General features: G+C 43.9%; 1 protein-coding gene across 1 annotated transcript; it reads left to right on the top strand.

Moving 5' to 3' along the window:
• Positions 1 to 412: 412 nt before the first annotated feature.
• LOC116373671 (fascin) lies at positions 413 to 26,745 on the top strand. The gene is made up of 7 exons (XM_031822092.1): positions 413 to 1,000; positions 9,249 to 9,299; positions 9,579 to 9,990; positions 20,137 to 20,299; positions 23,654 to 23,775; positions 24,174 to 24,344; positions 25,369 to 26,745. The coding sequence occupies exons 1-7, from the start codon at positions 605 to 607 to the stop codon at positions 25,572 to 25,574; spliced, it is 1,521 nt and encodes a 506-aa protein (XP_031677952.1). The 5' UTR covers positions 413 to 604; the 3' UTR covers positions 25,575 to 26,745.
• The last annotated feature ends 294 nt before the right edge of the window (positions 26,746 to 27,039 follow it).

The raw sequence follows: 27,039 nt of genomic DNA, 5'->3' as shown, positions 1-27,039 counted from the left end.
GTGTGTCTCTCTCTCTCTCTGTCTGTCTGTCTCTCTGTCTGTGTCTGTCTCTCTCTCTCTCTCTCTCTCTCTCTCTGTGTCTGTCTCTCTCTCTCTCTCTCTGTCTCTCTCTCTCTCTCTCTCTCTGTCTGTCTGTCTCTCTCTCTCTCTCTCTCTGTCTGTGTCTGTCTCTCTCTCTCTCTCTCTCTCTCTGTGTGTCTGTCTCTCTTTCTGTCTATCTCTCTCTGTCCATCCATATCTGTAACCTGAGAGATGTAATAATGATTACCAGATAAACGACTTGTAACTGTCTATTCATAGTGATGGGCCAGGTTGATATTTGCATGCAAGTGGTGTGTGTGTGTGTGTGTGTGTGTGCTGCAGATCCCTGGCCCATCCTCCTCGCCTGTATCCCATCCCCTGCAGCACGGAGTCTGTCTGTAGTCAGGGGACAGAGCCAGCGGCGCGCCAACTCTACAGCCCCGTCACACAGCACAAAGAACCTCCTTTATTTCAATCCACGCACTACATTTACCGGAGCCTCCTCACACACACGCACACAGCAACTCTTTTTCTCTCTCTCTCTCTCTGGTCCCCGGTCAGAACGGACGGTTCGGTAAGGATCATGTCTTCTAATGGCTGTTGTACCGGCGGCGGTGACGTGCTGCAGATCCAACTCGGGCTGATTAACGCGGGGAATAAATATCTAACGGCTGAAACGTTCGGTTTTAAAATCAACGCCTCCGCACCGAGTCTGAAGAAGAAACAGATGTGGACGTTGGAGCAGAACACCGGTGACACGGCGGGAGACTCGAGCAGCAGCGTGGTGTTCCTCCGGTCGCACCTCGGGCGGTATCTGGGTACGGATAAAGACGGGAACGTTACCGGGGAGAGCGAGTGTCGAGGTAAAGACTGCAGGTTCGTGTTAACGGCGCATGATGACGGCCGATGGTCGCTGCTCTCTGAGCCCTTCGGGAGGTACCTGGGAGGCAGCGAAGACCGGATCAGCTGCTTCGCTCAGGTATTGGGGGTTGATATAGGAGTTGTGTGTCCGCATCCTGGCTTCATAGACTAGACGTAACATAGTTAACGTAAATCGGGGACCTTATATATTATGTTACAAGACAGAAAGGGGTTGGTTGGTCGGGGTGTATGTGTGGTCGGGGTGTATGTGGGGTCGGGGTGTATGTGGGGTCGGGGTGTATGTGTGGTCGGGGTGAATGTGTGGTCGGGGTGTATGTGTGGTCAGGGTGTATGTGTCGGGGTGTATGTGTGGTCGGGGTGTATGTGTGGTCGGGGTGATTGTGGGGTCGGGGTGTATGTGTGGTCGGGGTGTATGTGGGGTCGGGGTGTATGTGTGGTCGGGGTGAATGTGTGGTCGGGGTGTATGTGGGGTCGGGGTGTATGTGTGGTCGGGGTGTATGTGTGGTCTGGGTGTATGTGTCGGGGTGTATGTGTGGTCGGGGTGTATGTGTGGTCGGGGTGTATGTGTCGGAGTGTTATGTGTGGTCAGGGTGTATGTGTGGTCGGGGTGTATGTGTGGTCGGGGTGTATGTGACGGGTGTTTGTGTTGTACGGGTGTATGTGTCGGGGTGTATGTGTGGTCGGGGTGTATGTGTGGTCGGGGTGTATGTGTCGGGGTGTATGTGTGGTGGGGGTGTATGTGTGGTCGGGGTGTATGTGTCGGAGTGTTATGTGTGGTCAGGGTGTATATGTGGTCGGGGTGTATGTGTGGTCGGGGTGTATGTGTCGGGGTGTTATGTGTGGTCGGGGTGTATGTGTGGTCGGGGTTGAATGTGTGGTCGGGGTGTATGTGTGGTCGGGGTGTATGTGTGGTCGTGGTGTATGTGTGGTCGGGGTGTATGTGTGGTACGGATGTATGTGTGGTCGGGGTGTATGTGTCGGGGTGTTATGTGTGGTCGGGGTGTATGTGTGGTCGGGGTGTATGTGTGGCACGGATGTATGTGTGGTCGGGGTGTATGTGTGGTCGGGGTGTATGTGTGGTACAGGTGTATGTGTGGTCGGGGTGTATGTGTCGGGGTGTATGTGTGGTCGGGGTGTATGTGTGGTCGGGGTGTATGTGTGGTCGGGGTGTATGTGTGGTACGGGTGTATGTGTGGTCGGGGTGTATGTGTCGGGGTGTATGTGTGGTCAGGGTGTATGTGTCGGGGTGTATGTGTGGTCGGGGTGTATGTGTGGTCAGGGTGTATGTGTGGTCGGGGTGTATGTGTCGGGTGTATGTGTGGTAACTAACTAACTACTGGAACTACACACTACTGTGTTACCATGTAGCGGTGTAGCTAACTACTAGAACTACACACTACTGTTTTACCATGTAGCAGTGTAGCTAACTACTGTAACTACACACTACTGTTTTACCATGTAGCTAACTACTGGAACTACACACTACTGTTTTACCATGTGGCGGAGTAGCTAACTACTGGAGCTACACTCTACTGTTTTACCATGTAGCGGTGTAGCTAACTACTGGAACTACACTACTGTTTTACCATGTAGCGGTGTAGCTAACTAACTACTGGAACTACACAATACTGTTTTACCATGTAGCGGTGTAGCTAACTAACTACTGGAACTACACACTACTGTTTTACCATGTAGCGGTGTAGCTAACTAACTACTGGAACTACACACTACTGTTTTACCATGTAGCGGTGTAGCTAACTAACTACTGGAACTACACACTACTGTTTTACCATGTAGCGGTGTAGCTAACTACTGGAACTACACACTATTGTTTTGCTGTGTAGCTAACTACTGGAACTACACACTACTGTTTTATCATGTAGCGGTGTAGCTAACTACTGGAACTACACTACTGTCTTACCATGTAGCGGTGTAGCTAACTAACTACTGGAACTACACACTACTGTTTTACCATGTAGCGGTGTAGCTAACTAACTACTGGAACTACACACTACTGTTTTACCATGTAGCGGTGTAGCTAGCTAACTACTGGAACTACACACTACTGTGTTACCATGTAGCGGTGTAGCTAACTACTAGAACTACACACTACTGTTTTACCATGTAGCAGTGTAGCTAACTACTGTAACTACACACTACTGTTTTACCATGTAGCTCACTACTGGAACTACACACTACTGTTTTACCATGTGGCGGAGTAGCTAACTACTGGAGCTACACACTACTGTTTTACCATGTAGCGGTGCAGCTAACTACTGTAACTACACTCTACTGTTTTACCATGTAGCGGTGTAGCTAACTACTGGAACTACACTACTGTTTTACCATGTAGCGGTGTAGCTAACTAACTACTGGAACTACACACTACTGTTTTACCATGTAGCGGTGTAGCTAACTAACTACTGGAACTACACACTACTGTTTTGCTGTGTAGCTAACTACTGGAACTACACACTACTGTTTTATCATGTAGTGGTGTAGCTAGCTACTGGAACTACACTCTACTGTTTTACCATGTGGCGGAGTAGCTAACTACTGGAACTACACACTACTGTTTTACCATGTGGCGGAGTAGCTAACTACCGGAACTACACTCTACTGTTTTACCATGTAGCGGTGTAGCTAACTAACTATTGGAACTACACACTACTGTTTTACCATGTAGCGGTGCAGCTAACTACTGTAACTACACTCTACTGTTTTACCATGTAGCGGTGTAGCTAACTAACTACTGGAGCTACACACTACTGTTTTACCATGTAGCAGTGTAGCTAACACCTCTCCAAGGTGGCATAGCAGTTCAGACGTCTTTTGTCCTCGTCTTGTCGTGTCCTGTATATATATATATATTTACAACTTTTTCACATACATTTTATTTTTATTTTCCATCAACTCATCTTCAAAACACTCTCCTGCAACCCGCCTCACCAATGTATATTTATAAAAAAGTATTATTTACCTCAGATCTGTAATCCTCCAAGAAGCTAGCCAGAAACTCCAAGAAGCTAGCCTGAAACTAGCCAGAAGCTAATCCAGAAGCTAGTTCAGAAGCTAGTTAGCTCCTTTACTGGCAAATCGTTAGTATCCAGCTAACCACGGTTTGTGGTCATCAGCTATCCTTTAGCTCGAAAATCTATCGCCAGTTCTGCACGGCGCAGCGCGGCTCGGAACGGAACATACCGGACCAATTTTTCTCTCCATGTCCCTGGATTTCGACTGCTCTCTGGACATTCATACCCGGATCTCACAGCTAGCTAGCTGCTATCCGTGTGACTATCGGCCTTCGTCGATTCCGGAGCAAACATCAATTATTCCGGAGCTAGCAAGCTCCGTCAATCACTCCTGAGTTCCATCAATCACACCTGGGCTGCAGTCACCTATCCGGACCCGTTTTACTGCTTTCGCGGAGCCCCACCGGGCCTTCACAACTGGACTGCCGACGTTATCTACCCGAAGGAGTTATTTGGCTGGCTCCTCCGTCGCGACGTTACCTGAACGCCCATCTGCGGCCTGCTAACCGTTAGCTGTCTTACCGGCTGCTATCTGAATAGACAATCGGACATTTTTTTTAAATATATTTATATTTATTTTTTTATTTTTTTATTATTATTATTATTATGTTTTCTTCTTGGGCCTCTATAACTATATCTATTGTTTTAATTTTTGTTGTTGTTGTGTGATTTGGATTAATCCCCTCTACCACACGGAACCCCACTAATCTACTGACGCAAGAGGTAGCTAACAACAGACCTCCATCCTATGCTAGCCTGCTACCGATGCCCTGGCTAGCTGTCTAAATCACCAACCAACATCTCCACTCACCGGACCCTTTTGATCACTCGACTAAGCATGCCTCTCCTCAATGTCAATATGTCTTGTCCATTTCTGTTCTGGTTAGTGTTTATTGGCTTATTTCACTGTAGAGCCTCTAGTCCTGCTCACTATACCTTATCCAACCTATTAGTTCCACCACCCACACATGCAATGACATCTCCTGGTTTCAACGATGTTTCTAGAGACAATATCTCTCTCTTCATCACTCAATACCTAGGTTTACCTCCACTGTATTCACATCCTACCATACATTTGTCTGTACATTATACCTTGATGCTATTTTATCGCCCCCAGAAACCTCCTTTTACTCTATGTTCCAGACGTTCTAGACGACCAATTCTCATAGCTTTTAGCCGTACCCTTATTCTACTCCTCCTATGTTCCTCTGGCGATGTAGAGGTGAATCCAGGCCCTGCAGTGCCTAGCTCCACTCCTATTCCCCAGGCGCTCTCTTTTGACGACTTCTGTAACCGTAATAGCCTTGGTTTCATGCATGTTAACATTAGAAGCCTCCTCCCTAAGTTTGTTCTATTCACTGCTTTAGCACACTCTGCCAACCCGGATGTTCTAGCTGTGTCTGAATCCTGGCTTAGGAAGACCACCAAAAACTCAGACATTTTAATTCCAAACTACAACATTTTCAGACAAGATAGAACTGCCAAAGGGGGCGGTGTTGCAATCTACTGCAAAGATAGCCTGCAGAGTTCTGTCCTACTATCCAGGTCTGTACCCAAACAATTTGAACTTCTACTTTTAAAAATCCACCTCTCTAAAAACAAGTCTCTCACTGTTGCCGCCTGCTATAGACCACCCTCTGCCCCCAGCTGTGCTCTGGACACCATATGTGAACTGATTGCCCCCCATCTATCTTCAGAGTTCGTGCTGCTAGGCGACCTAAACTGGAACATGCTTAACACCCCAGCCATCCTACAATCTAAACTTGATGCCCTCAATCTCACACAAATTATCAATGAACCTACCAGGTACCTCCCCAAAACCTTAAACACGGGCACCCTCATAGATATCATCCTAACCAACTTCCCCTCTAAATACACCTCTGCTGTCTTCAACCAAGATCTCAGCGATCACTGCCTCATTGCCTGCATCCGTAATGGGTCAGCGGTCAAACGACCGCCACTCATCACTGTAAAACGCTCCCTGAAACACTTCTGCGAGCAGGCCTTTCTAATCGACCTGGCCGGGGTATCCTGGAAGGATATTGATCTCATCCCGTCAGTAGAGGATGCCTGGATATTTTTTAAAAATGCCTTCCAAACCATCCTAAATAAACATGCCCCATTCAAGAAATTTAGAACCAGGAACAGATATAGCCCTTGGTTCTCCCCAGACCTGACTGCCCTTAACCAACACAAAAACATCCTATGGCGTTCTGCATTAGCATCGAACAGCCCCCGTGATATGCAGCTGTTCAGGGAAGCTAGAAATCATTATACACAGGCAGTTAGAAAAGCCAAGGCTAGCTTTTTCAAGCAGAAATTTGCTTCCTGCAACACTAACTCAAAAAAGTTCTGGGACACTGTAAAGTCCATGGAGAATAAGAACACCTCCTCCCAGCTGCCCACTGCACTGAAGATAGGAAACACTGTCACCACTGATAAATCCACCATAATTGAGAATTTCAATAAGCATTTTTCTACGGCTGGCCATGCTTTCCACCTGGCTACTCCTACCCCGGACAACAGCACTGCACCCCCAACAGCAACTCGCCCAAGCCTTCCCCATTTCTCCTTCTCCCAAATCCATTCAGCTGATGTTCTGAAAGAGCTGCAAAATCTGGACCCCTACAAATCAGCCGGGCTAGACAATCTGGACCCTTTCTTTCTAAAATTATCTGCCGAAATTGTTGCCACCCCTATTACTAGCCTGTTCAACCTCTCTTTCGTGTCGTCTGAGATTCCCAAAGATTGGAAAGCAGCTGCGGTCATCCCCCTCTTCAAAGGGGGGGACACTCTTGACCCAAACTGCTACAGACCTATATCTATCCTACCGTGCCTTTCTAAGGTCTTCGAAAGCCAAGTCAACAAACAGATTACCGACCATTTCGAATCTCACCATACCTTCTCTGCTATGCAATCTGGTTTCAGAGCTGGTCATGGGTGCACCTCAGCCACGCTCAAGGTCCTAAACGATATCTTAACCGCCATCGATAAGAAACATTACTGTGCAGCCGTATTCATTGATCTGGCCAATGCTTTCGACTCTGTCAATCACCATATCCTCATCGGCAGACTCGACAGCCTTGGTTTCTCAAATGATTGCCTCGCCTGGTTCACCAACTACTTCTCTGATAGAGTTCAGTGTGTCAAATCGGAGGGTCTGCTGTCCGGACCTCTGGCAGTCTCTATGGGGGTGCCACAGGGTTCAATTCTTGGACCGACTCTCTTCTCTGTATACATCAATGAGGTCGCTCTTGCTGCTGGTGAGTCCCTGATCCACCTCTACGCAGACGACACCATTCTGTATACTTCCGGCCCTTCTCTGGACACTGTGTTAACAACCCTCCAGGCAAGCTTCAATGCCATACAACTCTCCTTCCGTGGCCTCCAATTGCTCTTGAATGCAAGTAAAACTAAATGCATGCTCTTCAACCGATCGCTGCCTGCACCTACCCGCCTGTCCAACATCACTACTCTGGACGGCTCTGACTTAGAATACGTGGACAACTACAAATACTTAGGTGTCTGGTTAGATTGTAAACTCTCCTTCCAGACCCATATCAAACATCTCCAATCCAAAGTTAAATCTAGAATTGGCTTCCTATTTCGCAACAAAGCATCCTTCACTCATGCTGCCAAACATACCCTTGTAAAACTGACCATCCTACCAATCCTCGACTTTGGCGATGTCATTTACAAAATAGCCTCCAATACCCTACTCAACAAATTGGATGCAGTCTATCACAGTGCAATCCGTTTTATCACCAAAGCCCCATATACTACCCACCATTGCGACCTGTATGCTCTCGTTGGCTGGCCCTCGCTTCATACTCGTCGCCAAACCCACTGGCTCCATGTCATCTACAAGACACTGCTAGGTAAAGTCCCCCCTTATCTCAGCTCGCTGGTCACCATAGCATCTCCCACCTGTAGCACACGCTCCAGCAGGTATATCTCTCTAGTCACCCCCAAAACCAATTCTTTCTTTGGCCGCCTCTCCTTCCAGTTCTCTGCTGCCAATGACTGGAACGAACTACAAAAATCTCTGAAACTGGAAACACTTATCTCCCTCACTAGCTTTAAGCACCAACTGTCAGAGCAGCTCACAGATTACTGCACCTGTACATAGCCCACCTATAATTTAGCCCAAACAACTACCTCTTTCCCAACTGTATTTAATTTTAATTTATTTATTTATTTTGCTCCTTTGCACCCCATTATTTTTTTATTTCTACTTTGCACATTCTTCCATTGCAAAACTACCATTCCAGTATTTTACTTGCTATATTGTATTTACTTTGCCATCTTGGCCTTTTTTGCCTTTACCTCCCTTCTCACCTCATTTGCTCACATTGTATATAGACTTGTTTATACTGCATTATTGACTGTATGTTTGTTTTTACTCCATGTGTAACTCTGTGTCGTTTTATCTGTCGAACTGCTTTGCTTTATCTTGGCCAGGTCGCAATTGTAAATGAGAACTTGTTCTCAACTTGCCTACCTGGTTAAATAAAGGTAAAATAAATAAAAATAAATAAAAAAACCACTGGAACTACACACACACCTTGGTCTCGGCATTGTCTCCCTGTCTAAATAAAGACACCTTGGTCTCAGCATTGACTCCCTGTCTAAGTAAAGACACCTTGGTCTCAGTATTGACTCCCTGTCTGAGTAAAGACACCTTGGTCTCAGCATTGACTCCCTGTCTAAGTAAAGACACCTTGGTCTCAGCATTGACTCCCTGTTTAAATAAAGACACCTTGGTCTCAGCATTGACTCCCTGGTCTCCGCATTGACTCCCTGTCTCTAAATAAAGACACCTTGGTCTCAGTATTGACTCCCTGTCTAAATAAAGACACCTTGGTCTCAGCATTGTCTCCCTGTCTAAATAAAGACACCTTGGTCTCAGCATTGACTCCCTGTCTAAATAAAGACACCTTGGTCTCAGCATTGACTCCCTGTCTGAATAAAGACACCTTGGTCTCAGCATTGACTCCCTGTCTCTAAATAGGGGGCACAGCAAGTGTGTGGGGTGGATGTGGGTACGCAGACCTGCGGGCAAGGATATGTGTGTATTAACAGGATGTGTGTGTATTAATAGGATGTGTGTATTAACAGGACGTGTGTATTAACAGGATGTGTGTATTAACAGGAAGTGTGTAAACAGGATGTGTGTATTAACAGGATGTGTATAAACAGGATGTGTATATAAACAGGATGTGTGTATTAACAGGATGTGTGTGTATTAATAACAGGATGTGTGTATAAACAGGATGTGTGTGTATAAACAGGATGTGTGTGTGTGTGTTCCAGACAGCGTCAGCCGCAGAGAAGTGGTGTGTCCACCTGGCCATGCATCCCCAGGTAACTAATGCACACACACACACACACACACACACACACACACACACACACACACACACACACACACACACACACACACACACACACACACACAAACACACGCACACACACACATACACACACACACACACACACACACACACACACACACACACACACACACACACACACACACACACACACATACATCACCCTGCCTCCAAAACTCCCCCCAGGTGAACCTGTTCAGCCTGGCCAGGAAGCGTTATGCCCACCTAACCTCTAACCCCTCCCCCCCAGGTGAACCTGTTCAGCCTGGCCAGGAAGCGTTATGCCCACCTGACCTCTAACCCCGACCACTCTGAGGTCTCTATAGACCGTGACTTCCCGTGGGGTGTGGACTCTCTGGTCACCCTGGTGTTCCTGGATCAACGCTATCACCTGCAGACGTCTGATAACCGCTTCCTGAAGAACGACGGCAGCCTGGAGGCCACGCCGGACAAGACCACCGGATACACGCTGGAGTTCCGCTCCGGCAAGGTGGCGTTCAGGGATTGTTCCGGGCGCTACCTGGCGCCGTCGGGCCCGAGCGGGACCATGAAGAGCGGGAAGACTAGCCGCGTGGGGAAGGATGAGATGTTCGCTCTGGAGCAGAGTCACCCTCAGGTGGTTCTCACCGCCGGCAACGAGAGGAACGTCTCCACCAGGCAAGGTAGGACCAACACAACCTACTAGAACAGGACTAGAACCTAACCAGAGTCACCCTCAGGTGGTTCTCACCGCCGGCAACGAGAGGAACGTCTCCACCAGGCAAGGTAGGACCAACACAACCTACTAGAACAGGACTAGAACCTAACCAGAGTCACCCTCAGGTGGTTCTCACCGCCGGCAACGAGAGGAACGTCTCCACCAGGCAAGGTAGGACCAACACAACCTACTAGAACAGGACTAGAACCTAACCAGGCAAGGTAGGAACAACACAACCTACTAGAACAGGACTAGAACCTAACCAGAGTCACCCTCAGGTGGTTCTCACCGCCGGCAACGAGAGGAACGTCTCCACCAGGCAAGGTAGGACCAACACAACCTTAGTGGAACCTTACTAGAACCTTACCAGGGAAGACAGGATGAACACAACCTTAGTGGAACCTTACTAGAACCTTACCAGGAATGATAGGACCAACACAACCTTAGTGGAACCTTACTAGAACCATACCAGGGAAGATAGGACTAACGCAACCTTAGTGGAACCTTACTAGGGATGATAGGATCAACACAACCTTACTAGTTTAACCTTACTAGAAACTTATCAGGGAAGAACAACAACAACCTAGAACTAGAGACCTATAGAACCTTTCTAGAACATCCACCAGGCAAAGTAGGACATGCAGAAATAGAATGAGGTGATATCTATAATGGTTGACCTAAACAGAGTTGACCTCATCTCTTCAAACAGCTCATAACTTTTAAAGGAACAAGAACATCCAAACAAACACAATACCGGAATTTCCAGTAGTGTTTCTAGTCTGATGGAGACTGTGTCCTGTGACCTTATTTCAACTTCTATGAGCACCTAAATGACACAGCTACCAACCTCTAGCGGTGTCTGTCCTGTGACCTGATTTCAACTTCTATGAGCACCTAAATGACACAGCTACCAACCTCTAGCGGTGTCTGTCCTGTGACCTGATTTCAACTTCTATGAGCACCTAAATGACACAGCTACCAACCTCTAGCGGTGTCTGTCCTGTGACCTGATTTCAACTTCTATGAGCACCTAAATGACACAGCTACCAACCTCTAGCGGTGTCTGGGGTGTGACCTTATGACCTCTAGCGGTGTCTGGGGTGTGACCTTATGACCTCTAGCGGTGTCTGGGGTGTGACCTTATGACCTCTAGCGGTGTCTGGGGTGTGATGCTTCCTCTGGAACAGGACAGGAAAGAGGAGAGGAATGTTTTCATTTAGGGAAACCCATTCCACGTTCCTCTGGTGACATCACTGTCTCTCACAGCTGGGAGGGGGGGGGGGGTATTAGGGGCTCAGACAGGGTCAGATTAGAGTCTCCTCTCTCATCTTCTTTTACAGATTGAAGACCTCTTCCTCCCTCCTCTTGTCATCATCCCCTTCCCCTTCCCCTCCTCCTCCTCTTTCTACCACTGCTCCTCTTCCTTATCCCTTCCTCTCCTTCTCCCTCTCTTCCCCTCCACCTCTTGTCATCATCCCCTTCCCCTCCTCCTCTTCCTCTTCTCCGCCTCCTCTTCCTTATCTCTTTCATCCCCTCTTCCTCTCCTCCACCTCTTTCATCCCCTCTTCCTCTTCTCCTCTTCTCTCCTCCTCTTTCCTCCTCCTTCTCTTCCCCTCCTCCTCTTTCCTCCTCCTCCTCCCCTTCCCCAGCTCCTCTTTACTCCTCCTCCTCCTCCTCCCCTTCCCCAGCTCCTCTTTCCTCCTCCTCCTCCTCCTCCCCTTCCCCAGCTCCTCTTTCCTCCTCCTCCACCTCCTCCTCCTCTTTCCTCTTTCCTCCTCCTCCCCTTCCCCTCCTCCTCTTTCCTCCTCCTCCTCCTCTTCCCCTCCTCCTCTTGCCTCCTCCTCCTCCTCCTCTTCCCCAGCTCCTCTTTCCTCCTCCTCCTCCTCCGCCTCCTCCTCTTCCCCTCCTCCTCTTTCCTCTTCCCCAGCTCCTCTTCCTCCTCCTCTTCCTCTTCCCCAGCTCCTCCTTCCTCCTCCTCCCCTTCCCCAGCTCCTCTTTACTCCTCCTCCTCCTCCTCCCCTTCCCCAGCTCCTCTTTCCTCCTCCTCCTCCTCCCCTTCCCCAGCTCCTCTTTCCTCCTCCTCCACCTCCTCCTCCTCTTTCCTCCTCCTCCTCCTCCTCTTCCCCTTCTCCTCTTCCCCAGCTCCTCTTTCCTCCTCCTCTTTCCTCTTCCTCCTCCCCTTCCCCAGCTCCTCTTTACTCCTTCCCCCTCCTCTTCCCTCCTCCTCCTCCTCCCCTTCCCCTCCTTCTCTTTCCTCCTCCTCCTCCTCCTCCTCTTCCCCAGCTCCTCTTTCCTCCTCCTCCTCCTCCTCCTCCTCCTCCTCCTCCTCCCCTTCTCCTCTTCCCCAGCTCCTCTTTCCTCCTCCTCCCTCCTCCTCTTTCCTCCTCCTCCTCCTCCTCCTCCCCTTCTCTCCTCCCCTTCCCCTCCCCTCCTTTACTCCTTCCCCCTCCTCTTCCCTCCTCCTCCTCCTCCCCTTCCCCTCCTTCTCTTTCCTCCTCCTCCTCCTCCTCCTCCTCCTCCTCCTCCTCCTCCTCCTCCTCCTCCTCCTCAGCTCCTCTTTCCTCCTCCTCCTCCTCCTCCTCCTCCTCCTCCTCCTCCTCCTCCTCCTCCTCCTCCTCCTCCTCCTCCTCCTCTTCCCCTCCTCCTCCTCCTCCTCCTCCTCCCCTCCCCTTCCCCTCCTCCTCCCCTCCTCCTCCTCCTCTTCCCCAGCTCCTCTTTCCTCCTCCTCCTCCTCCTCTTCCCCTCCTCCTCTTTCCTCCTCCTCCTCTTCCCTCCTCCTCCCCTTCCCCTCCTCCTCCCCTTCCCCTCCTCCCCTTCCCCTCCTCCTCCCCTCCTCCTCCTCCTCCTCTTTCCTCCTCCTCTTTCCTCCTCCTCCTCCTCCTCTTCCCCTCCTCCTCTTCCCCTCCTCCTCCTCCTCCTCCTCTTCCCCTCCTCCTCTTTCCTCCTCCTCCTCCTCTTTCCTCCTCCTCCTCCGCCTCCCCTCCTCCTCCTCCTCCTCCTCCTCCTCTTCCCCTCCTCCTCCTCCTCCTCCTCCTCTTCCCATCCTCCTCCTCCTCCTCCTCCTCCTCTTCCCCTCCTCCTCTTCCCCTCCTCCTCCTCCTCCTCCTCCTCCTCTTCCCCTCCTCCTCTTTCCTCCTCCTCCTCCACCTCCCCTCCTCCTCCTCCTCCTCCTCCTCCTCCTCCTCCTCCTCCTCCTCTTCCCCTCCTCCTCCTCCTCCTCCTCCTCTTCCCATCCTCCTCCTCCTCCTCCTCCTCCTCCCCTCCTCTGCCCTGCATCATGTGTTTTCCATCTGCTCTCCCTTGCCCCCCTTTCTCTTCCTCCCTCTTTGCCCTTTTCTCTGTTTGTCTCTCTGCCCTTTTCTCTGTCCCCACCACTGAACACATTTTTCCGCAGAAATTCCATCCGACCTTTGTGGTCCCAGTTTAGAAACTGTGTGTGTGTGTGTGTGTGTGATTGTGTGTGTGTGTGTGTGTGTGTGTGTGATTGTGTGTGTGTGTGTGTGTGAGGGGGGAGGGGTTAGAACAGCATAAGTCAGCAATTACTTTGAGAAAACTAAACGAGGGAGGAGAGGAGAAAAGAGCTCTGTAGACAGAGAGAGATGGAGGAAGTTGAAAAGGGAGAGATGATGTTGCTCTTGCTGCTGGTGATTCTCTGATCCACCTCTACGCAGACGACACTATTCTGTATACTTCTGGCCCCTCTTTGGATACTGTGTTACCTAACCTCCAGACGAGCTTCAATGCCATACAACACTCCTTCCATGGCCTCCAACTGCTTTTAAATGCTAGTAAAACTAAATACATGCTCTTCAAACGATCGCTGCCCGCACCTACCCGCCCGACTAGCATCACTACTCTGGACGGTTCTTACCTAGAATATGTGGACATCTATAAGTACCTAGGTGTCTGGCTAGACTGTAAACTCTCCTTCCAGACTCACATTAAGCACCTCCAATCCAAAATTAAATCTAGAAACGGGCTTCCTATTTCGCAACAAAGCATCCTTCACTCATGCTGCCAAACATACCCTCGTAAAACTGACTATCCTACCTATCCTTGACTTCGGCGATGTCATTTACAAAATAGCCTCCAACACTCTACTCAGAAAATTGGATGCAGTCTATCACAGTGCCATCCGTTTTGTCACCAAAGCCCCACATACTACCCACTGCCGCAACCTGTATGCTCTAGTCGGCTGGCCCTCGCTTCTTACTCGTGTGAGGGGAAGGTTTCTCTCAAAAAAGTATTTAGTCATCCACCAATTGTGCAAGTTCTCCCACTTAAAAAGGTGGGAGAGGCCTGTAATGAGATGAGAAAAAGAAATCCAGAAAATCACATTGTAGGATTTTTAATGAATTTATTTGCAAATTATGGTGGAAAATAAGTATTTGGTCAATAACAAAAGTTTATCTCAATACTTTGTTATATACCCTTTGTTGGCAATGACAGAGGTCAAACGTTTTCTGTAAGTCTTCACAAGGTTTTCACACTGTTGCTGGTAGTTTGGCCCATTCCTCCATGCAGATCTCCTCTAGAGCAGTGATGTTTTGGGGCTGTTGCTGGGCAACACGGACTTTCAACTCCCTCCAAAGATTTTCTATTGGTTTGAGATCTGGAGACTGGCTAGGCCACTCCAGGACCTTGAAATGCTTCTTACGAAGCCACTCCTTCGTTGCCCGGGCGGTGTGTTTCGGATCATTGTCATGCTGAAAGACCCAGCCACTTTTCATCTTCAATGCCCTTGCTGATGGAAGGAGGTTTTCACTCAAAATCTCACGATACATGGCCCCATTCATTCTTTCCTTTACACGGATCAGTCGTCCTGGTCCCTTTGCAGAAAAACAGCCCCAAAGCATGATGTTTCCACCCCGATGCTTCACAGTAGGTATGGTGTTCTTTGGATGCAACTCAGCATTCTTTGTCCTCCAAACGTGACATATAGACTGGTACTGTATATATAATATATGTTGGGTATTAGTGAGTGATCTACTAGTATAGACTGGTACTGTATATAATATATGTTGGGTATTAGTGAGTGATCTACTAGACCGGTTCTGTATATATAATATATGTTGGGTATTAGTGAGTGATCTACAAGTATAGACTGGTACTGTATATATAATATATGTTGGGTAATAGTGATCTACTAGTATGGACTGGTACTGTATATATAATATATGTTGGGTATTAGTGAGTGATCTACTAGTATAGACTAGTACTGTATATATAATATATGTTGGGTATTAGTGATCTACTAGACTGGTACTGTATATATAATATATGTTGGTATTAGTGAGTGATCTACTAGACTGGTACTGTATATAATATATGTTGGGTATTAGTGAGTGATCTACTAGACTGGTACTGTATATCTAATATATGTTGGGGATTAGTGAGTGATCTACTAGTATAGACTGGTACTGTATATATAATATATGTTGGTATTAGTGAGTGATCTACTAGACTGGTACTGTATATAATATATGTTGGGTATTAGTGAGTGATCTACTAGACTGGTACTGTATATAATATATGTTGGGTAATAGTGATCTACTAGTATAGACTAGTACTGTATATCTAATATATGTTGGGTATTAGTGAGTGATCTACTAGACTGGTACTGTATATAATATATGTTGGGTATTAGTGTGTGATCTTCTAGTATAGACTAGTACTGTATTTCTAATATATGTTGGGTAATAGTGAGTGATCTACTAGTATAGACTGCTACTGTATATATAATATATGTTGGGTAATAGTGATCTACTAGTATAGACTGGTACTGTATTTCTAATATATGTTGGGTAATAGTGATCTACTAGACTGGTACTGTATTTCTAATATATGTTGGGTAATAGTGATCTACTAGACTGGTACTGTATTTCTAATATATGTTGGGTAATAGTGATCTACTAGACTGGTACTGTATTTCTAATATATGTTGGGTAATAGTGATCTACTAGACTGGTACTGTATTTCTAATATATGTTGGGTAATAGTGATCTACTAGTATAGACTGGTACTGTATTTCTAATATATGTTGGGTAATAGTGATCTACTAGACTGGTACTGTATTTCTAATATATGTTGGGTAATAGTGATCTACTAGTATAGACTGGTACTGTATTTCTAATATATGTTGGGTATTAGTGATCTACTAGTATAGACTGGTACTGTATTTCTAATATATGTTGGGTAATAGTGATCTACTAGACTGGTACTGTATTTCTAATATATGTTGGGTAATAGTGATCTACTAGTATAGACTGGTACTGTATTTCTAATATATGTTGGGTATTAGTGATCTACTAGACTGGTACTGTATATCTAGTATATGTTGGGTAATAGTGATCTACTAGACTGGTACTGTATTTCTAATATATGTTGGGTAATAGTGATCTACTAGTATAGACTGGTACTGTATTTCTAATATATGTTGGGTAATAGTGATCTACTAGTATAGACTGGTACTGTATTTCTAATATATGTTGGGTAATAGTGATCTACTAGTATAGACTGGTACTGTATTTCTAATATATGTTGGGTAATAGTGATCTACTAGACTGGTACTGTATTTCTAATATATGTTGGGTAATAGTGATCTACTAGACTGGTACTGTATTTCTAATATATGTTGGGTAATAGTGATCTACTAGACTGGTACTGTATATAATATATGTTGGGTATTAGTGTGTGATCTTCTAGTATAGACTAGTACTGTATTTCTAATATATGTTGGGTAATAGTGAGTGATCTACTAGTATAGACTGCTACTGTATATATAATATATGTTGGGTAATAGTGATCTACTAGTATAGACTGGTACTGTATTTCTAATATATGTTGGGTAATAGTGATCTACTAGACTGGTACTGTATTTCTAATATATGTTGGGTAATAGTGATCTACTAGACTGGTACTGTATTTCTAATATATGTTGGGTAATAGTGATCTACTAGACTGGTACTGTATTTCTAATATATGTTGGGTAATAGTGATCTACTAGACTGGTACTGTATTTCTAATATATGTTGGGTAATAGTGATCTACTAGTATAGACTGGTACTGTATTTCTAATATATGTTGGGTAATAGTGATCTACTAGACTGGTACTGTATTTCTAATATATGTTGGGTAATAGTGATCTACTAGTATAGACTGGTACTGTATTTCTAATATATGTTGGGTATTAGTGATCTACTAGTATAGACTGGTACTGTATTTCTAATATATGTTGGGTAATAGTGATCTACTAGACTGGTACTGTATTTCTAATATATGTTGGGTAATAGTGATCTACTAGTATAGACTGGTACTGTATTTCTAATATATGTTGGGTATTAGTGATCTACTAGACTGGTACTGTATATCTAGTATATGTTGGGTAATAGTGATCTACTAGACTGGTACTGTATTTCTAATATATGTTGGGTAATAGTGATCTACTAGTATAGACTGGTACTGTATTTCTAATATATGTTGGGTAATAGTGATCTACTAGTATAGACTGGTACTGTATTTCTAATATATGTTGGGTAATAGTGATCTACTAGTATAGACTGGTACTGTATTTCTAATATATGTTGGGTAATAGTAATCTACTAGACTGGTACTGTATTTCTAATATATGTTGGGTAATAGTGATCTACTAGACTGGTACTGTATTTCTAATATATGTTGGGTAATAGTGATCTACTAGACTGGTACTGTATTTCTAATATATGTTGGGTATTAGTGATCTACTAGTATAGACTGGTACTGTATTTCTAATATATGTTGGGTAATAGTGATCTACTAGACTGGTACTGTATTTCTAATATATGTTGGGTAATAGTGATCTACTAGACTGGTACTGTATTTCTAATATATGTTGGGTAATAGTGATCTACTAGTATAGACTGGTACTGTATTTCTAATATATGTTGGGTAATAGTGATCTACTAGTATAGACTGGTACTGTATTTCTAATATATGTTGGGTAATAGTGATCTACTAGACTGGTACTGTATTTCTAATATATGTTGGGTAATAGTGATCTACTAGACCGGTACTGTATTTCTAATATATGTTGGGTAATAGTGATCTACTAGTATAGACTGCTACTGTATATCTAATATATGTTGGGTAATAGTGAGTGATCTACTAGACTGGTACTGTATATAATATATGTTGGGTATTAGTGATCTACTAGTATAGACTAGTACTGTATATCTAATATATGTTGGGTAATAGTGAGTGATCTACTAGACTGGTACTGTATATATAATATATGTTGGGTAATAGTGATCTAATAGACTGGTACTGTATATATTATATGTTGGGTATTAGTGAGTGATCTACTAGTATAGACTGGTACTGTATATAAAATATATGTTGGGTAATAGTAATCTACTAGTATAGACTGGTACTGTATTTAATATATGTTGGGTAATAGTGATCTACTAGTATAGACTAGTACTGTATTTCTAATATATGTTGGGTATGAGTGATCTACTAGTATATACTGGTACTGTATATAATATATGTTGGGTATTAGTGAGTGATCTACTAGTATAGACTGGTACTGTATATATAATATATGTTGGGTATTAGTAATCTACTAGACTGGTACTGTATTTCTAATATATGTTGGGTAATAGTAATCTACTAGACTGGTACTGTATTTCTAATATATGTTGGGTATTAGTGATCTACTAGACTGGTACTGTATATATAATATATGTTGGGTATTAGTGATCTACTAGACTGGTACTGTATTTCTAATATATGTTGGGTATTAGTGATCTACTAGACTGGTACTGTATTTCTAATATATGTTGGGTAATAGTGATCTACTAGTATAGACTGGTACTGTATTTCTAATATATGTTGGGTATTAGTGATCTACTAGTATAGACTGGTACTGTATTTCTAATATATGTTGGGTATTAGTGATCTACTAGTATAGACTGGTACTGTATTTCTAATATATGTTGGGTATTAGTGATCTAATAGACTGGTACTGTATATATAATATATGTTGGGTATTAGTGATCTACTAGTATAGACTGGTACTGTATTTCTAATATATGTTGGGTAATAGTGAGTGATCTACTAGACTGGTACTGTATATAATATATGTTGGGTATTAGTGATCTACTAGTATAGACTAGTACTGTATATCTAATATATGTTGGGTATTAGTGATCTACTAGACTGGTACTGTATATATAATATATGTTGGGTAATAGTGATCTAATAGACTGGTACTGTATATATTATATGTTGGGTATTAGTGATCTACTAGTATAGACTGGTACTGTATTTCTAATATATGTTGGGTATTAGTGATCTACTAGACTGGTACTGTATTTCTAATATATGTTGGGTAATAGTGATCTACTAGACTGGTACTGTATTTCTAATATATGTTGGGTAATAGTGATCTACTAGTATAGACTGGTACTGTATTTAATATATGTTGGGTAATAGTGATCTACTAGTATGGACTGGTACTGTATATATAATATATGTTGGGTATTAGTGAGTGATCTACTAGTATAGACTAGTACTGTCTATCTAATATATGTTGGGTATTAGTGAGTGATCTACTAGTATAGACTAGTACTGTATATCTAGTATATGTTGGGTATTAGTGATCTACTAGACTGGTACTGTATATATAATATATGTTGGGTAATAGTGATCTACTAGACCGGTACTGTATTTCTAATATATGTTGGGTAATAGTGATCTACTAGTATAGACTGGTACTGTATATATAATATATGTTGGGTAATAGTGATCTACTAGTATGGACTGGTACTGTATATATAATATATGTTGGGTATTAGTGAGTGATCTACTAGTATAGACTGGTACTGTATATATAATATATGTTGGGTAATAGTGAGTGATCTACTAGACTGGTACTGTATATAATATATGTTGGGTAATAGTGAGTGATCTACTAGACTGGTACTGTATATAATATATGTGAGGTATTAGTGAGTGATCAACTAGTATAGACGGCATGTTGATTGAAACTCAATCCTAAATAATTCCTAGTTTCACAACACATTGTTCACAATTAACCCTGTATGATCTCTGTGACCCCTACCCCTGACCCCAGGCATGGACCTTTCGGCCAATCAGGATGAGGAGGGTGACCAGGAAGTGTTCCAGGTGGAGATGAGTCGTGAGACAGGAAACAGGAAGTGTGCGTTCCGCACTGCTGCAGGGAAGTACTGGACTCTCACCTCCACCGGAGGACTGCAGTGTACCGCCTCTACTAAGTAATACACTACACACTATACACACTATACACACTATGCACTATACACTATACACTATACACTATACACACTATGCACTATACACTATACACACTACACACACTGCACACTATACACTATACACACTACACACTATACACCCTACACACTATACACACTATACACACTATACACACTATGCACTATACACTATACACACTACACACACTGCACACTATACACTATACACACTACACACTATACACCCTACACACTATACACACTATACACACTATACACACTATGCACTATACACTATACACACTACACACACTGCACACTATACACTATACACACTACACACTATACACCCTACACACTATACACATTATACACACTATACATTAGACACACTATACACACTACACACTAGACACTATACACACTATACACTATACACACTAGACACTATACACACTATACACACTACACACTATACACTATACACACTATACACACTATACACTATACACACTATACACTATACACACTAGACACTATACACACTATACACTATACACACTATACACACTATACACACTACACACTATACACTATACACACTATACACACTATACACCCTACACACTATACACTATACACACTATACACACTATACACACTATACACACTATACACTATACACACTAGACACTATACACACTATACACTATACACACTATACACTATACACACTATACACACTATACACACTACACACTATACACTATACACACTATACACACTATACACCCTACACACTATACACTATACACACTATACACACTATACACCCTACACACTATACACCCTACACACTATACACTATACACACTAGACACTATACACACTATACACTATACACACTATACACCCTACACACTAGACACTATACACACTAGACACTATACACACTATACACACTATACACTATACACACTATACACTATACACACTATACACACTATACACACTACACACTATACACACTACACACTATACACCCTACACACTATACACTATACACACTAGACACTCTACACACTATACACTATACACACTATACACTATACACACTATACACTATACACACTACACACTATACACCATACACACTATACACTATACACACTATACACTATACACACTATACACACTATACACACTAGACACTATACACACTATACACACTATACACTATACACACTATACACTATACACACTATACACACTACACACTACACACTATACACCCTACACACTATACACTATACACACTATACACTATACACACTATACACACTATACACACTACACACTATACACTATACACACTACACACTATACACCCTACACACTATACACTATACACACTAGACACTATACACACTATACACTATACACACTATACACTATACACACTATACACACTATACACACTATACACTATACACACTATACACACTACACACTATACACACTATACACTATACACACTATACACACTACACACTATACACTATACACACTATACACACTATACACTATACACACTATACACTATACACACTAGACACTATAGACACTATACACTATACACACTATACACTATACACACTATACACTATACACTATACACACTACACACTATACACACTATACACACTATACACTATACACACTAGACACTATACACACTATACACTATACACACTATACACTATACACACTATACACACTACACACTATACACTATACACACTATACACACTATACACTATACACACTATACACTATACACACTAGACACTATAGACACTATACACTATACACACTATACACTATACACACTATACACTATACACTATACACACTACACACTATACACACTATACACACTATACACTATACACACTAGACACTATACACACTATACACACTATACACACTATACACTATACACACTATACACCCTACACACTAGACACTATACACACTAGACACTATACACACTATACACACTATACACTATACACACTATACACTATACACACTATACACACTATACACACTACACACTATACACTATACACACTACACACTATACACCCTACACACTATACACTATACACACTAGACACTATACACACTATACACTATACACTATACACACTACACACACTACACACTATACACTATACACACTACACACTATACACCCTACACACTATACACTATACACACTAGACACTATACACACTATACACACTATACACTATACACACTATACACACTATACACACTACACACTATACACCCTACACACTATACACTATACACACTAGACACTATACACACTATACACTACACACACTATACACTATACACACTATACACACTATACACACTACACACTATACACTATACACACTACACACTACACACACTGCACACTATACACACTATACACTATACACACTATACACACTATACACACTACACACTAGACACTATACACACTATACACTACACACACTGTACACACTATACACACTATACATTACACACACTATACACTACACACACTATACACACACTACACACTATACACACTATACACACTACACACTATACACACGACACACTATACACACTACACACTATACACACTACACACACTATACATGCTACACACTATACATTCTACACACTATACACACTATACACACTATACACACTTTACACACTACACACTATACACTATACACACTACACACTACACACTATACACCATACACACTACACATTATACACACTATACACACTACACAATATACACACTACACACTATACACACTATACACTATACACACTATAAACACTACACTATACACACTGCACACAGCAAGTAATCCACTACACACACACACACACACACACACACACACACACACACACTCTACTTGCGACTCAGAACCTCTTAATGAAATATGTTATTTTAACTGTGTGTGCGTGCGTGTGTGTTGTGTGTGTGTGTGTGTGTGTCTGTGTGGTGTGTGTGTGTGTGTGTGTGTGCGTGTGTGCGTGCATGCGTGTGTGTTGTGTGTGTGTGTCTGTGTGTGTGTGTGTGTTTGTGTGTGTGTGTGTGTGTGTGCGTGCGCACGTGTGTGTGTGTGTGTGTGTGCGTGCGCACGTGTGTGTGTTTATGTGTGTGTGTGTGTGTGTGTTTATGTGTGTGTGTGTGTGTGTGTGTGTGTGTGTGTGTGTGTGTGTGTGTGTGTGTGTGTGTGTGTGTGTGTGTGTGTGTGTGTGTAGGTCATCTAACAGTCATTTTGATCTGGAGTGGTGTGAGGGGAAGGTTTCTCTCAAAGCCTCTAATGGGAAATACGTTGCCGCCAAGAGGAACGGACAGCTAGCTGCTACCGTCGACAACGCAGGTTAGTCTGTCACCGTGGATACCGTTACCGTAACCATGACGATACGTGCTGTAACTATGGCCGCAGCGGCCAGTGAATCTTATCGTTGGCAGAGTTGTGTCAGTTTTCCTTATTATTGAAATATCTGTCAATTAAACAATCAATCAACTAACTGATCAGAAACCTATTCATTAACTTATCAAACGATCAGCTAATCAATCAACTAACTGATCAGAAACCTATTCATTAACTTATCAAACGATCAGCTAATCAATCAACTAACTGATCAGAAACCTATTCATTAACTTATCAAACGATCAGCTAATCAATCAACTAACTGATCAGAAACCTATTCATTAACTTATCAAACGATCAGCTAATCAATCCGTGTTTGATCCGTTTCCTTGTTTTGTCTCCAGGGGAGGCGGAGCAGTTCCTGATGAAGCTGATCAATCGGCCAATCATAGTCCTCCGTGGAGAACACGGTTTCATTGGCTGTCGTAAGGTTGGCACGGGAACGCTGGATTCTAACCGCTCCTCCTACGACGTCTTCCAGCTGGAGTTTAAAGACGGAGCCTACAGCCTCCGAGGTACACAGACACACCTACACAGGGCCCGACGGGGCCTACAGGGCCCGATGGAGCCTACAGGGCCCGATGGGGCCTACAGGGCCCGATGGAGCCTACAGGGCCCGATGGGGCCTACAGGGCCCGATGGAGCCTACAGGGCCCCAGGAAAATATGTTTTTTTGTTGCCTGAGTCCGTTTGAGGTTTTTTTCTCCCAAATTCCGTTTTCTTCTCTTTGTTTTTCCAGGTTTCCGTTTTCTCCTTTTCTCCTTTCTGGTTTTCGTTCTCAAAATCCCACTTTTTCTATAGAAAAACTACTTTTTCCAGGTTTCCCTTTTCCCTTTTTCACACTTTTTTGTAAAAAAAATGTGACCTCATTGCTCATAAACCGCTCCATCGCTCCATGTCCCCTCCTACTGCTCGGGCTAAAAACCACTCCGCGCTCACAGGGGAACGATCTGCCGCTCCATCGCTCCGTGTCCCCTCCTACTGCTCGGGCTAAAAACCACTCCGCGCTCACAGGGGAACGATCTGCCGCTCCATCGCTCCGTGTCCCCTCCGACTGCTCGGGCTAAAAACCACTCCGCGCTCACAGGGGAACGATCTGCCGCTCCATCGCTCCGTGTCCCCTCCTACTGCTCGGGCTAAAAACCACTCCGCGCTCACAGGGGAACGATCTGCCGCTCCATCGCTCCATGTCCCCTCCTACTGCTCGGGCTAAAAACCACTCCGCGCTCACAGGGGAACGATCTGCCGCTGCATCGCTCCGTGTCCCCTCCTACTGCTCGGGCTAAAAACCACTCCGCCCTCACAGGGGAACGATCTGCCGCTCCATCGCTCCGTGTCCCCTCCTACTGCTCGGGCTAAAAACCACTCCGCGCTCACAGGGGAACGATCTGCCGCTCCATCCGCGCTCACAGGGGAGTGGTTTTTAGCCCGAACTGAGGCTGTTCTGAGAACAAAAAGGGGATGCAACTCAATATTAGGAAGGTGTTGCTCATGTTTTGGTATAATCTACAATAAATCTCTGTTCTCCCTCCTCTCTAGATTCACAGGGGAAGTTCTGGTGCGTGGGGGAGGAGTCCGCAGTGGTGTGCAGCGGGGACACGCCCACCTACTTCCTGTTTGAGCTGTGTGACTACAACAAGATGGCGGTGCGAGCGCCGGGGGGGCGGTACCTTAAAGGAGACCACGCTGGGGTTCTGAAGGCCAACGCTGAGGGGTTGGACAATGCAACACTGTGGGAGTACTGACCACCCTATAAAGTTAACATACATCATTCTGGGTAACATCAATTACCCCACTGTAGAAATCCTTTAAATAAGTATCCTCCGTCTGTTATGACTTTATATGGGCAAATAGAATGTATAGAATAAAAAGAAAAGTTTCAGACCTTCCTGAGTCTGGGGGTGGTTTTAACCTTCCTGAGTCTGAGGGTGGTTTTAACCTTCCTGAGTCTGAGGGTGGTTTTAACCTTCCTGAGTCTGAGGGTGGTTTTAACCTTCCTGAGTCTGAGGGTGGTTTTAACCTTCCTGAGCCTGAGGGTGGTTTTAACCTTCCTGAGTCTGAGGGTGGTTTTAACCTTCCTGAGTCTGAGGGTGGTTTTAACCTTCCTGAGTCTGAGGGTGGTTTTAACCTTCCTGAGTCTGAGGGTGGTTTTAACCTTCCTGAGTCTGAGGGTGGTTTTAACCTTCCTGAGTCTGAGGGTGGTTTTAACCTTCCAGACATGGACTTGTATCAGCTCACCACCCAGGGTTTTTACTTGTGACATGTAGTTAAATGCACTAAAGAGGAACCATGGGTCCATAATGAAGATGCACATCTTTTAACCTGTCTGTTTTCAGAGGATAAAGATACGAACATTAACAACGTCATAGTTTAGAACACTATAAACAAAATGGAAGAAAATGAAACGGAATCTACAAGAACCAAATATCAGTCCCTAGAAACACAACACTATGGAACAGTCCTTTCACAGTTCCCTAGAAACACAACACTATGGAACAGTCCTTTCACAGTTCCCTAGAAACACAACACTATGGAACAGTCCTTTCACAGTTCCCTAGAAACACAACACTATGGAACAGTCCTTTCACAGTTCCCTAGAAACACAACACTATGGAACAGTCCTTTCACAGTTCCCTAGAAACACAACACTATGGAACAGTCCTTTCACAGTTCCCTAGAAACACAACACTATGGAACAGTCCTTTCACAGTTCCCTAGAAACACAACACTATGGAACAGTCCTTTCACAGTTCCCTAGAAACACAACACTATGGAACAGTCCTTTCACAGTTCCCTAGAAACACAACACTATGGAACAGTCCTTTCACAGTTCCCTAGAAACACAACACTATGGAACAGTCCTTTCACAGTTCCCTAGAAACACAACACTATGGAACAGTCCTTTCACAGTTCACTTGTTGGTCCACATGGAAAACTAAAGGCATTTTCATGACAGAAGCAATTACAATTTAAACATGCAACTTTTAAAAAAAGTTTATAACACCAAATGTCGATTTGAAATATTTTCAAATTAGAGAATCTTATTTGAGTCAGACAATGATGTTCATATGATAGGTAAGATATACACTACTGGTCAAAGGTTTGGACACATCTACTCATTCAAGGGTTTTTCTTATAGTATTTATTACTATTTTCTACATTGTGGGATAATAGTGAAGACAACAAAACTATCAAATTACTACATGGAAT

This window comes from Oncorhynchus kisutch, unplaced genomic scaffold (assembly GCF_002021735.2).
Source record: "Oncorhynchus kisutch isolate 150728-3 unplaced genomic scaffold, Okis_V2 scaffold4064, whole genome shotgun sequence".
NCBI classification, from domain to species: domain Eukaryota; kingdom Metazoa; phylum Chordata; class Actinopteri; order Salmoniformes; family Salmonidae; genus Oncorhynchus; species Oncorhynchus kisutch.
This window is presented reverse-complemented; position numbering and strand designations above follow the sequence as displayed.

Excerpts from the sequence above, each read along its gene's own strand:
- LOC116373671 (XM_031822092.1), top strand. The coding sequence starts at position 605 with ATGTCTTCTAATGGCTGTTGTACCGGCGGCGGTGACGTGCTGCAGATC. Across the intron at positions 1,001-9,248 it reads GGATCAGCTGCTTCGCTCAG|ACAGCGTCAGCCGCAGAGAA; the intron begins GTATTGGGGGTT and ends TGTGTGTTCCAG. Across the intron at positions 24,345-25,368 it reads CGGAGCCTACAGCCTCCGAG|ATTCACAGGGGAAGTTCTGG; the intron begins GTACACAGACAC and ends CCTCCTCTCTAG.